Consider the following 13961-nt stretch of genomic DNA (forward strand, 5'->3'; position numbering starts at 1 on the left):
TCGTTACCTGTTACGGTGTCCCAGCCATTAGCATATTAGCTCTTTATTAGTATAGATATTATGTATAGTATCATTAATCTAAAAGATAAACTATCCTATATAATAAAAGCCTAATATGCTAAGTATCCGGTTGTCCCGTTGGCTATTCAACCAATCAAAGCATAATATGCTAATGATATGCTAAGGCCACTCAACCGCTCGCTATGATGTACACTGACCACCAGGGGGCAGACAGTTGACTAGTCAACCAGTCGCTATGACATGGACTGACCACCAGGGGGCAGATGCTCTGACCAGTAGGTTAGCTTGCTGCTGGGGTCCGGCCTATCGGGATTGAGTGAGACGGGCCAGACACACCCTGGAGCCCTCCTGCAGTTCCTCCCTGGCTGGCCAACCTCCTGTGTCCCTCCCCAGCCCCAATCGTGCACCGGTGGGGTCCCTCGGCCTTGCCTGCTCCCTCTCGCAATCCAGGCTGAGAGACCCACCCCCCAACCCCAAGTGCATGAATTTTGTGCACTGGGCCTCTAGTTAAAATATAAAAGATATTGTCTATTCAATTTTATCAAAAGCATTTTTAAAAAGCAGGAAGAACTTATTATCAGAAAAATTAAGCTGAACATTCTCTTTAAGGATCTTAGACTTAGGTTTCTTTTCTTCTCAGTAATCAGAGAAAGAAAAAGTCTTGAAAATTTTTCACTAGCTAACACATGGTGGAAGAACATACAGTACTTTTAAGTCCTTAAGATACTTTTTAACATATGTAATCATTGAATGTGTTGAATCAAACTCATGTTCCTGAAAAATATCCTAACAAGTTCACCAGTCAAATGTTTGTCCCACTAAATCCATTTGCTCTGGTTTTAAAATAAAAAATAAAATTATCACAACGAGGCAAACATTCACAGTACCTCCTGCTTAGAAATCATGGTTAAATAAAGGAGTAAAAATGAATTATAAAATATTAAATTCATTTAGTAAACTTTTCCACCCAATTCTCTGGAACAAAAACTCTACTATAGTTACTTCCATTAGACTTAAATGTCCTCTGCATTTCCTTGGCCTCTGGGTACATAATAACCTTTCTAAAGATATCCCCAAAGAATATTTCAGTCATGCAGTAATCTCCTTGAACACAGTAATGACAAACAATAAGCTAATTCTCAAAAAGCTTTTTAAGCCATTTTTACTACTTTTAAATCAGTGTTTTTGATGCATGATTTGGGTCCCCTGATTAATGGTCATTGCCAGCCCAGCTTCTGGAGTTGTAATGTCTCCATGAGCTTCCCTCCAGCAGAGCTCGACCATTAATCCAGTGGCATATGTCAGCTCAGCAGAGCAAGGTCACTCTTCTGCTTCAAGGGGAACCATTTTATAAATAATAAAACTGACTTTTTTGCATGCTTTATGCCACCTGAGGTTGAGTGCTGCAGTTAATATCATAAAGCTTATAAACATTCCGCTCTCAGGCAGTACCCACTGCCACTATAGTTAGGAATTTAAACGTTTTTCTATTAGTAAAAACAGACATGTTTATGTGGGGGGCAAATATATGTCATGTAATCCCAAACAGGGAAAGAATAGGTGGGAAAAAAACTGTAGTAAGTTCATGCTAGAATATTTGGAAGAGACTTTTGGATTCTCTAACTTCCTCATTGTATATTACATTTATTTTCCTTTCAGTAAATTTGGATTTGGCTATTTGAATATTTCAATCTAATCAGGAGATAATAGTGGTATTGAAATGTAATAGTAGTGGTAGGAATGAACTCAGTTTATGATAATTCCTAAACCAAGAATATAATGACTGATAATTATAGAACATTTGTCTTTGAAGGAATTTTATTTTTTAAATTATAAACATTTGTTTCATTGATATTGGTTGCTTCAAAATTGATAAATAATTATAGTGAGATATTCATAATTTTAAAGTAATTTGAAACTTGTAGATGGCCTAATTTAGAAAAGATGATGGTAGCTGTATAATAACTAACACTATAAAGAATATATACCTATAAGAATTATAAAATTTGTGTTTAATTATCTATTTATTACTTTAATTTAAAAAATCAGAGTTGCATAGCTATTACCATGTGAAATATTCAGAAAAAAATTAAAATTTAAACAAATATTCAGACTGTCATATCACTCTGAATTATAAAATAGAATTTGATGCAAGGAAAATCTGCTTTGAATCTTATTCTAAGAATTTAACTTGCCCTGACCAGTTTGGCTCAGTGGATAGAGCATCGGCCTGCAGACTCAAGGGTCCAGGTTCGATTCCAGTCAAGGGCATGTACCTTGGTTGCGGGCACATCCCCAGTAGGGAGTGTGCAGGAGGCAGCTGATCGATGTTTCTAATTCTCTATCCCTCTCCCTTCCTCTCTGTAAAAAATCAATAAAATATATTTTAAAAAAAGAATTTAACTTATTAAAAATCATAAAAAAATGTAGAAAAAAGTTCATTATTTTCTTGCCTTTATTGTATGTAGATAGAGAAAAGGTAGAGCCAGATGGCAGCTCAGGCCAGTCCTTCTAGGAAACTAGTTCCATGGCCAGGTCTCCATGGCAATATCAGGTCTTCATTTTGACAAATATAGACACTTTCTTTTTAATTTTTTTAAAAATATATTTTATTGGTTTTTTACAGAGAGGAAGGGAGAGGGATAGAGAATTAGAAACATTGATCAGCTGCCTCCTGCACACTCCCTACTGGGGATGTGCCCGCAACCAAGGTACATGCCCTTAACTGGAATTGAACCTGGAACCCTTCAGTTCGCAGGCCAATGCTCTATCCACTGAGCCAAACAGGTCAGGGCGACACTTTCTTTTTTAGGTTTGTAGAAATAAACAATCCTAAGGGGAACTGAGTCATAAACTAAGCTGATAAGACACCCAAACTGGCAACGTCAAGTATTGATTCAGTATGAGAAATTCAACTGCCAAGAAGAATGTATATTCTTGTTGACTGATCAAAGTATTGTCTCCCTTGGAAGAAATACTATATGGGACACAAAATCATGTTGGGAGTTTGTTGTGTTTGATATAGTAAAGTTACAATAGAGTAAATTAGTTGATATTAAGCCTACAGAGACAAATTTATAACAGCCCAAAGTACCTACCTCACTTAAGTGAACAAGTCTGCTGAGCCAAATGGAATATTTGCTTAGGCTGATCTGGATGGTTCTTCATACCACAGTGTCAAATTTATACTCTCCCACTCCTTTTAGGCTCTGTGAAAAGTCACACCCTTTGCAAATGTTTTTTTTTTCCTCTTTAGACAGATTACATTACAATTTTTGATTATTATTTTGTTTTCATTCTGATTCTTAGAATGGTTCCTTTGTTTTATGTGGGTATGTCCCAGATCTTTATCAGTGACCTATTTAAAAACCATGTCTTGAAGTAGGTTACTTCTTTAGATGACTAATATTACCCATTAATCATTCTACACTTACGGTACATATATTGAGAAGTCATGACTACGTTCCATATTACAGATGCTTTGATGGTAATCAAAGTGTATTAGAAAGCACATGGAGTCTAACATCAAATAGAATTTAATTCCCCTTATTTCCCAATAAAAACTGTAGGGATACAAATATGAATAAGATACAGCCCCTGTTATTGATGGTTACTCTAGTTGGAAGGACATATTGAAATGAACTATGGTAAGAGAAACAATACAGGTGTGGAACACAGTCTATTAAAAATAGAAAGGAGGGAGAGATTATTAATCAAACATGTACTATGTGCTTGGAAATTTACATGTGGTAACTAACTTAATTCTTACTTCAATCCTATGTGACATGTTTTAACACATTCCCTTCTTTAGACAGCACAACAAACCTAAAAAGAGGTTTAATGAAATGTTTTAAAAAAATGTTAAGACATCTCAGAATAGGACCTCAAACCCATGTCTATAATACTTTAGTTCCCTACTGCTCTGCCCTCTAACGCACTGCCTTGGTAACTAGTGGAGGCTTTCTTGAGGGAGAGAGCCCGGCGAGGTATTAAAAGATATGAGTTCATGATTTGGAAAAAAAATGGGTAAAAGCATTCTAGGCTAATGGAAACACAGACAGGAAAGCATGACAGTGGTCACAGCCACTCAAAGATGAGATGTGAATACACAAAGAAAGGCATCAGGGGGAATGCTCATGCCCTGAGGGTCAACCAAGAAAAAAGGCAGCAAGTGGTGGCCATCTGCAAGTCCTGAAGAAAACTTGGAACAGATCCATCCTCATGTCCCGCAGAGGAAACCAACCTGCCAGCACTTTGAACCTCCAGACCTGAGGGAAAATAAAGCTCTGTTCTTCAAGCCACCAATTTATAGTATTTTGTTATAGAAGCTCTAGGAAACTAATACAGACTAGGCGAAAAATTCCAAAGCTCTTCATATGACGGGAGAAAGAGGACATAGCCAGCTGTGTTGACAAATGGCTCTATCTATGAAAGAATCACTTCATCTACCACCAGAGCCAGTTTAAAACCCTCTTCTATTCTTATCAATTAATTCTTAATGGAAGACATTTTTTTTCTCTGCTGAGAAGCTAATTATGAAATGTCTTGTTTCTAGAAATTCACCTAAAACCTTAACACTAGAAAAGAAAGAGAAATGGATCAGTTTGGTAATGCTAAATTTGGAAACTTAGATATGTAGAATATGGACTGAATTCCATTAGAAAAAAAATAACCAGCAGGGATAATGAAGCCATTTATCTCTAAAGCAAGGCAAGAAAAAAATTAGAGGTAAGTGTCTCGTTAAATTGATTTTTAACAAATCCAGTGCATTGGTAGTCAGAGTAGTGATTTTGTATTTTTATTCCAGGATATAATATCCAAATTTCCAAAGGGGATCCTGTACTTCCATCAAATCCTTCAACCATTTGTCTCCTGAATTTTCTGTATATTGTCTGGTCACTGTGCTTTCTTCAAGTATAACCAATCTACTTGGCCTCAAACCTTTTGCTACTTGCTTGCAACACAACTTGGTTATAGATTTATATTGTGTATAATAATGGGAATGCTAAAATGAATTTGTGCTTTTTTGGAGATTTTTCAAGGCTAAAATTATTTGTTTCAAATAATTAAACATGGTAAAATGAGGAAATTATTAGTTTGTCTCTTCTTATTTGAGGTGCTCTAGAAATGAAAATTAAGTCCAATAAAAAACTGTGTTTTGAAGGAAGAAGCAGAAACCTTTTCGAAGTGGCACATCATTTTGGCAGTGAACTTTGGCTGGCTCTGAGCAGAGGTATGAGGTTATCTCTCCTTAGCATGTGGCACCAGCTGGAAGCAAGACCAGTGCAGGGCAATGGCAACCTTTCTGTTTACCACCTTTCAAGCACATGTGGTAAGTTTCTTATATGTTTTCAAATGTATACAGTATGTACAAATACATCTCAACATCTCTCAACATCCACCCTATCACTTCCCTTGTCTGAGCCACCACCATCTCTTTCTTAGTTTCTGTAATACCTTCTAATGGATCTCATCTCCCTGCTTCCTCCCTCACTCCATTCAGTATATTCTAAACACAAAAGACAGAATAAATATACTAAAATGTAAGTCAGACCCCTTTCTTCTCAAAATCTTTCAATACTAGGCAAAATCCTTACAATGACCTTCAAGGCCCTATGATCTGGCTCTTAGTGACTGACCGCTCTTTCCCCTGTGTGCTCTGCTTCATTGTTTCTCAAACACACCAAGGACACTCCCACAACAAGGCTTTGGACTTACTCCTCCCTCTGCCTGGAATAGATTTCCTCAGCCAGTCTCATGGCCAGCTTCTCCATTTCCTTCCGGTCCTTTTCCAAACATCCCATTCTCACCAAGTCTTCCCTGGTCCTCCATATTTCACATCTCTCCTTCCCTTCTTAGAATTTGTCATTGCATAGCATGCTATATATTTAACATATTTATCCTGTCGTCTGTCATCCCCAGTAAATGTAAATACTACCAGGGCAGGGATCCTTGTTTTATTCACCACTGTATTTCCAGTCTATGGTCTGGACTCAGTAGATATTTTTTACATTGAAGAATTAATGAATGGATAGATGAATATATTAATGAAATAACTTCTAAGTCTTTTGAAAAGACTAGTTGGAAAAAAATGGCCCAAGATTGTAAAACTTTAAAAATTCTAGATGCTCAGGCATATTCTATATATCAGAATATCCGAATATGGAACACAGTTATCAGTATTTTAAAGCTCTTCAGTGATTCACATATGCAGCCTAGGTTGAGAACCATCAATATGAACATAGTTTCAAACTTTAAAGTGCTCACAGGCCTCTTGGGTATCTTGTTACAAGGTATGTTCTGATTTAATAGGCCTGCATAGACCCGAGAATCTGCATTTCTAACCAACTCTTGGGATGGCAACGCTGCTGGTCTGTAGGACCACACTGAGGAGCAAGTACTTTACCCGATGTTAACTCAGCCTCCATGGCCCTGTGACACCGTTTATAGTGGTCTATACTTTGTTTTCTCCTGACTTGTCTTATTTTATTTTAGGTTTGAATCATAATTTACTTTAAATATTTCTTGAAAAACAAATATGACATAAATACTGACTAAATACATAAAAGAAGAGAACATCTTGAGAGATATTTGGCTGCAGAGGGAGGTCATAAACAAAAATAAAAATAAACATTCATATATATCCACCATTTTTTAAATGGGAAAAGTGAACTTAAAATATTACCTATATTGTATATCACATATCTTATTTGATATCATTTTGTTTAAAAAACCAAAACATTCAACTGAATTCCGGTCAATTGAAGTCTGAAAATTATACCCCAGATGAAGAAGCCAAAAGAAGCAGTAGGGTAGAAGCTCACAGGATTAGAAGAAGAAAAACTGTCTCATATAATCCCAAACCAACTTATTTTTTACTAGCTATCATGTCTTGAGCTACAGGACTGTTTTATTTCCTGTCAATTAGAGGAAAAAGATAATGCCGTAAGCCCTTGTGCAAATGCCTTGCCTAAAGTACGCACCAGGGCATTGTGCTTCTCTTTTTCCATAGTTGGTTAGATAAGAGTTAAAATGTAACTGCACAGTCTTGATAGGAAAAGCAATGAAAAAACTTCTTTAATGCCACAACTATGTGTCATCTTTGTTCAGGAGAATAAATTTGCACAGCGGGCAGTGCAGTGAAAACAGTTCATAATCAACTCCTCACCTCTTAGCATTGCTAGGATCAAATGCAAGTGGAAGGAATGCCACTTCAGTCTTAGCTAGTGAAAATTAGCATCTGTGACACTAATGGCATCTCATTTACTATGCACTTCAGGTTTTTTAAAATGGTTAAAAAATCTATTTCCAGAACTGCCATCATTACAGTGTTTTCCTTTAAAATAACAACGGTATTTGAATCTCTTTTACTCAAAGAAAAACCTCAGTTAAAATTTACTAACACAGATCATTAATCCCAGCCAAATAAAGCCTGACTGATTCAGTTGAAGAGCTTTATTTATGGATCTATTTCTTTTCTATATTTGAATTTTCTACCATATTCCCTGACCTGGAACAAAGCTCTACTGTGACACAATGACAGGCCTCTCTAGGAGTTTTGCACAACATTTGCAGTATTGGTGCTCTTTTTTAAAATAAAACTTAAATATGAATTAGTTATATTTACACATATACATACAAAGTTTCTTATGTACATACTATCAGACTTGATCCAAGAATAATGAAAGTACATAACACTGGTAAGCATCCAAACTGGAACCAGGCTATGTACAGTAGACCCAAGAAACTTGATTCAGTTTACAAATATTTATTAAGAGCCAACTACATGGAAAGTGTTATGCTAGGTGCAGGAAGGAGATACACGGTTATACTTACTTTAATCTTAGGTTGATTTTTCTTGAACAATTTGAACATTAAAGAAGTTGTTATTATTGTTTTTCAGTAAGTGTTGAATTTTGTAGGTGGAATTCTTGCATTTAATCAGAGATAAGAATGGAGAATCTCTAAATTCCTATCCAACCTACAGAGGCTCTTACAAATATGTTCTGCCAAGTTTCATTAAAATTTAGCTGGTAATTAAGATAGTTAGAAATAATATCTACTGTTTCTATACTTGTAATGGCAGCATAATATTTAAGAACAGGAGTACTGAAAATTGACATATGCATTTCATATCACACAGTTTTATTTTTTACCTATGTGTCTTTGCTCAAGTTAATTCAATTTCTCTATGCCCTCTCCTCTATGAGGCTAACTAAGAGATTCCCTCACAGAGTTGTTACAAATATTAAATCAATTAGTGTACGAAAAGCTCTGAACACAGCAACGGGTATGTAAAAAACTCACAATAAATATAGAAAACTAAAAATAAAACATTTTAGTTGAAAAAGTATTCAAAAATATTCTGTTCTATAATGCAAGCATTTATACAGTGAAATTATATATCTTATTAAATATAAATCCTGGATATGCTTAAATTTTTGAAAAATTATATCTGTAATGGACACTCATGATAATAAGGTAAAAACAAAATCAAAGAAGGAAAGTACAGTACACTTCCTTGACTGTATGTTAACCAAGGCTATTTTTGATAGACTAAATGTAGAATACTGCACAACTATTTATCAAATTCCTTTCTTAATTTGGAATGTGCCTAGTCACCATAGAGGGTTCTGAGTCACAAATTGAACCTGTTGGAATTTATTAACATTCCAGTATACATAATGGGTTTCTTTTGTAATAATTTCCCAAGGCCATTTTAGTTTCCCTTATGAAATATCTCTTGTCTCTCCCTCTTAACCTGCATTATGAATCTCTTAAAATAAATATGAATACTATTGTTCCTAATTATGAGCTATTTGAAAGAAAGAACTCATACCCAAAGTGGAGAAACAGAAAAATAAAGGGTGGAAAAGAGGACACATTAATGATGAAATTATATATGTATTTTAATGTGTGTTTTGACCTATTATTCTTTATTGATGGACATGTTGTCAATAAGTCTTGAGGACATTAGAAAATAATAAATTATTTTAGAAATAGGGCACTTACACAATTTATTGCTATATTTTATATCCATGAATGGTTTGAATTCTTCTCACAAGTATAAGACATTTAAAAATACTAACAAAAAAGTCTTCTTCCATTTATTTCCTATTCAAATGATCAGTTTCATAACTTTTATTTGAGATATAATATGCATCCACCATTTGAACTGGATACTATGTCACCTGAAATAAAACCTATAGTAGTTAACATGAGCCAAATGATTAAATAATATTTCCCTAATTTTTAATGTTGCTCATTACTTACTTCAGTATCTAAATTATAAAAAGCCACTGGCCATAACACCGGAACAACCAAACGACCTGTCACCAGGAGATGCGTGGAGCACCTCTCGGTACCTCCCCCCAGGCTGTGAGCAGCGGCTCTCGCATTGCCAAAGGGCGGGGCACCTCTCCTGGTGCAGCGGGAGGCGGTGCGCCTCACACCATTTCGCATGCTGGGCCTCTAGTTTACAATAAAACACAAGGAAATCTCTCTCAAAAATTCTGAAATAGTGCAGCCAATGTGTGTATGTTTCTGAGTCAGGAGATGTGAATAATTTGTCTCCTATGTGGTTAGTCAGTGTAGACAGTGATTTCCTATGCTTCAGACAGTTTCCTTGCTGGTTCTATTTTATCTTTCTGGACACATGCCCTGTGTCCCCTTCTAGTAGATGAAGGAAGTTGCACTCCTCATTTTACCACCCGTGTATTTATAGGGATTGTCATAACATCAATCTGTGCCATCTCTAGGTATTCTGGTCTTTTTCCATAAAATGCTCAACCAATTACCCAGAAAAATAAATGCTTTTAAGGCATAATTATAATATTTGGGAAGTATTAACTTCATATTAAAAGGAAAGAATTTAGTTAACATGGAATGTATGGAAAACATACTTGTACATATACACTCACAAAACTCTTCCAATTTATATAGAATGGAGAAAGAAGATGTGGTGTATATATGCAATGGAATATTATTCAGCCAAAAAAGAATGAAATCTTGTCATTTTTGACAACATGAATGGAGCTAGGGGTTTTATGCTAGATGAAATAAGTCAGATAAGTACCATATTATATCATTTACATGTGGAATCTAAAAAACAAAATAAATAAACAAACAAAAGAGAAACAAACTCATAGACACAGAGAACAAATTGATGGTAACTGGATGGAAGGGGGGTGAAGAGATGGGTGCAAAGGGTGAAAGGGATTAAGAAGTACAAATTGTCAGTAATGAAAATAGTCACACATAGGGAATATAGTAAATAATATTGTAATCACTATGTATGGTGTCAGATGGGCACTGGACTTATTGAGGTGATCATTTTGTAAGATATACAAATATCTAATCACTATGTTGTACATATGAAACTAATATAATTTTGTACATCAAGTGTAATTGGAAAATGAATTTTAAAATGTATATGGAATAAAATTATTTATCTCAAGAAAATAGAAATTCATTTACAACAAGAGTTAATGTTTCCAATGTGACTATATTCTGCAATATATTTTGTTACCAGATATGCATTTTATCAATATATTTTTACTTTTATGAATAATGAAGTCAATAAGATGAACAGCACTCAATTTGTATTACAATAGTTCCTGCAATTAAGGCAATTGATAATTGACTGAAATACCATTTTAGAAATAGTTTAATGACATATTAACTTACTACATAATACAGTCTTTATGAAATATTCTAACTTTAGATTTTAAATACTTGGAGGAAATCTACTGCTTCCTCCTAAATATACTATTGTAATCTTCCTAAATCTACTATTATAAACTTAATGTTATTGCATTTAATCAAGTAAATTTTATATAAAATTAATCTTAAATATAAAGGTAAATGATGCTTTTAGAAACTGTTTTGTACATTTTGGAAAATGTTACTTTGAATTTTTATTACATTAGGGAAAAAGACAGAAATTATACCTTATCTAGCCATATTTTTCAGTAAAGATACTTGTATACCCTTTATCAGATCTTTGTGTCAGTAAGAATTAATATTAAAAATTATTTATTCCAAAGATTGGAAATCATTTAATTTTAGTTTATTTCAGGGTGGTTGTGTGTAACTTGCAAGGAGTTTTCAAATATTGATGATTATTCAATGCCACATCAAGTCAAAAGTTCACAGTTCCCAAATCCTTTCTCTGAGAATGGTGTCAAGTATATAAAGACCAATAATAGATAATAAATCAGTCCTTTAAAAAATATTGGAACTCAGTTATTAAAATGTTATTTACATAACAAACTCAAGAATGTACAAATGTTAGAAAAAGTCTCTATACCAGGATTTCATAAATCAATAACTAATAACTAATATAGATTTCTACAATAGAACCTAAACTTTGTACATGCCCTGCTTTTTTTAAAATATACTTTTTATTGGTTTCAGAGAAAAAGGGAGTAGGAGAGAGAGAGATAGAAACATCAATGATGAGAGAGAATTATTGATCTGCTGCCTCCTGCACAGCCCCTCCTGGGGATCAAGCCTGCAACCCGGCATGTGCCCCGAATGGGAATCTAACCAAGACCTCCTGTTTCATAATTGATTCTCAACCACTGAGCCACACCGGCCAGGCAACCCTACTTTTTCTTTTAAGTGGCAATTATTGTCAAGATAAAGAGTAGAAAAACATGCCAAATAGAATCAACTTGTCAAATCTATTAATTTATGGGGTTTTGATGTTTCCCAAAACACAACCCAATTCTCTCTTTAGTTCAAAAAACAGAATAGAAAAATAATATGTACAACAGGCTGTCATATTTTAATATTAAAAATAAAAATATCAAATATTTAACCAAAATATTTATTTTAAAATCTTCTCATAATTAAATTGTCAAGACCTGAGCACTTAAGAGGTAAAATGCATTCAGTAACTTGTTAAATAGACATTAACAAGTCTATTGTCATTAAAAATGTGCAAGAAGATTTTATATCAATCTTTCAAACAGAGATCACCAAATTCATTTCCAGGAAGTTGATAATCTGTGCTCAAAGTTCAGTTGCCGATATAAACAATAAAATATGACCTATAAGTTAAATTACAAAGACCATATATAATTGTCAGGTATTATTTAACATCTAACTTTGTAATGCAATTTTTTTCCATATTTGCCATGAGGCATTCAGCCTTATGGTTGAATTTATTTAGGAGTAGCAGATAAGAATTCTCTCTGTGTGAGCAATTTATTAAGTGGTTTAGTTTTGATTGTCTATGTATAAAATTTCCTTACCTTTGGCTTTTGATGTTTCTCCTTCTCTGAAACATTGGATGGTTTTCTCTTCAGCATTTTGAATTCAGACTACTCCAAGTGAGTGCACTTTCTGTCGTTACAGAAACAACTGAAGACAGCAGTGTGCTGTCTCTGACAGCAGTAAGTTTGAGCCCTGTGACCTGCCACTTCCTCCTTTGGTCAGGACATGACGTCACATTTACATGGGTAAAGTTTTTTGGCATTTTTTACAGTTATTCTTTAGTAACTCTTTAATGTTCTGTTTCTTCTATATTCTATGAGGTAAATTACTGTCACACTTTGACATACCTGCAGTTATCATCAGAACCATAAGGATTTCAAAATAACACTCATTTTTTTTTTTTTTTAGTTTATATAAAACAAAAATCAATAACACACTCTATGGGTAGAGGGAAGAAAACATGTGAACAATAAATAAAATTTGAGATGTGGGTTTTTTAGTACAAAAAATTTAAGAAAATACTCAGTGTAGTCAATTTTACATTTCTAAGTAAACTGTTAGAAGATGAAATAAACTAGACTTCATACAATAGTAATCCTATGTAAGGCATGTATGCATGCATACATTTAAAATAGACCATGGGTGAAATTCATATAAATATAAATGGGAATCTGACTCTAAAAGTAAGTGATTATGCATATTGTTACTGTTTTAACATATCACTATGTTGTAAAGTCCCGATTAATATGGAAATCGATTAAACAGACCCCTCGATTAACCAGACGCCTTTCTGCTACAAACTACAATGCCATACACTGATTATTGCTGTTCTGGTGATGATCCAGTGGATCAATCGCACCTTCAAATGAAGCCTCCAGAGTCCCTATTTAATAGGTCCATAGGTCTGGAATAGAGCTAATATGGCTTAGAAAGATTTTCCTTGTCAAACTAAAGGGTTTTAAATTTTTATTATAATGTCAAAACCAAGATACCCAGGAAGTAAAAGCAAGAAGTTCAAGCTTTCTTTAATTAGGGATTTACTAAAGGGAGATGTGGAATATCTGAAACTCTGGTTCTATTGTTTTGGAAATCAATCTAGACTTCTGTCTATAAAACCCCTGGTTGAAAAGCAGTGGTGCTATATTCTAAAATATCACCTTCTCTAGATAACAAGTCAAGTGACTATTCCTCAGTCTTTCCTCACATCTCTAAGCCCCTTCTCCCTGCAGCCCAGTTCCAGTGTTCAAATTTTGCTAATTGTTTAACAAATATTGAATTGAGCATCTATTGTATGTTGTCTGACAATAATATCAAGCCTCCTGACTTGCTAAAATATTGTTTTTATTATATAATAGAACTGAAGGAATACACTTGTCAAGATTGTGGTTAATATGCTTCTACTAGATATCAAGAGCAGATTTATATTTTCAAGAATTATCAGGCTGATATTTGTAAGTTAATGATACAAAGGATAACACTGAAAAATCTCAGGACATTAAGTTTGGGTAATCACCTAGAAGTATGCCTTCTTTCAAACTTTCTGTTTGGGTTTAGGTTGAATTTGTGGCCTAAGTAAATTTTTTGTTTCATTTTCAGAAATTGAAAGTCACGAAGAAACATATGTCTTAACTGAAATATCTGCACCTCTGTGTCCCCATTTCTTCATCTGTGAATAATAATTTAATTCAAATGTAAGTTCAATCAATAATATGGTAATGCTA

The 13961-nt window shown here is 34.2% G+C and overlaps 1 protein-coding gene across 2 annotated transcripts in view; it reads right to left on the reverse strand.

Annotated features, from left to right (window-relative positions):
- SAMSN1 (SAM domain, SH3 domain and nuclear localization signals 1) overlaps window positions 1-12414 on the reverse strand; it is a 51116-nt gene extending 38702 nt beyond the window's left edge. The window contains exon 1 of one of the 2 annotated variants that reach the window (XM_079766713.1): window positions 12279-12414. In XM_079766713.1, coding sequence (XP_079622839.1) covers window positions 12279-12335 — 57 coding nt within the window. In that variant the 5' untranslated portion in view covers window positions 12336-12414. The remainder of the gene's footprint in view (window positions 1-12278) is intronic. The other variant, XM_079766714.1, reaches the window with a different exon arrangement.
- Window positions 12415-13961: the final 1547 nt, after the last annotated feature.

The sequence above is a fragment of the Cnephaeus nilssonii genome (genome assembly GCF_951640355.1).
Source record: "Cnephaeus nilssonii genome assembly, chromosome: 3".
Taxonomy (NCBI): Eukaryota; Metazoa; Chordata; class Mammalia; order Chiroptera; family Vespertilionidae; genus Cnephaeus; species Cnephaeus nilssonii.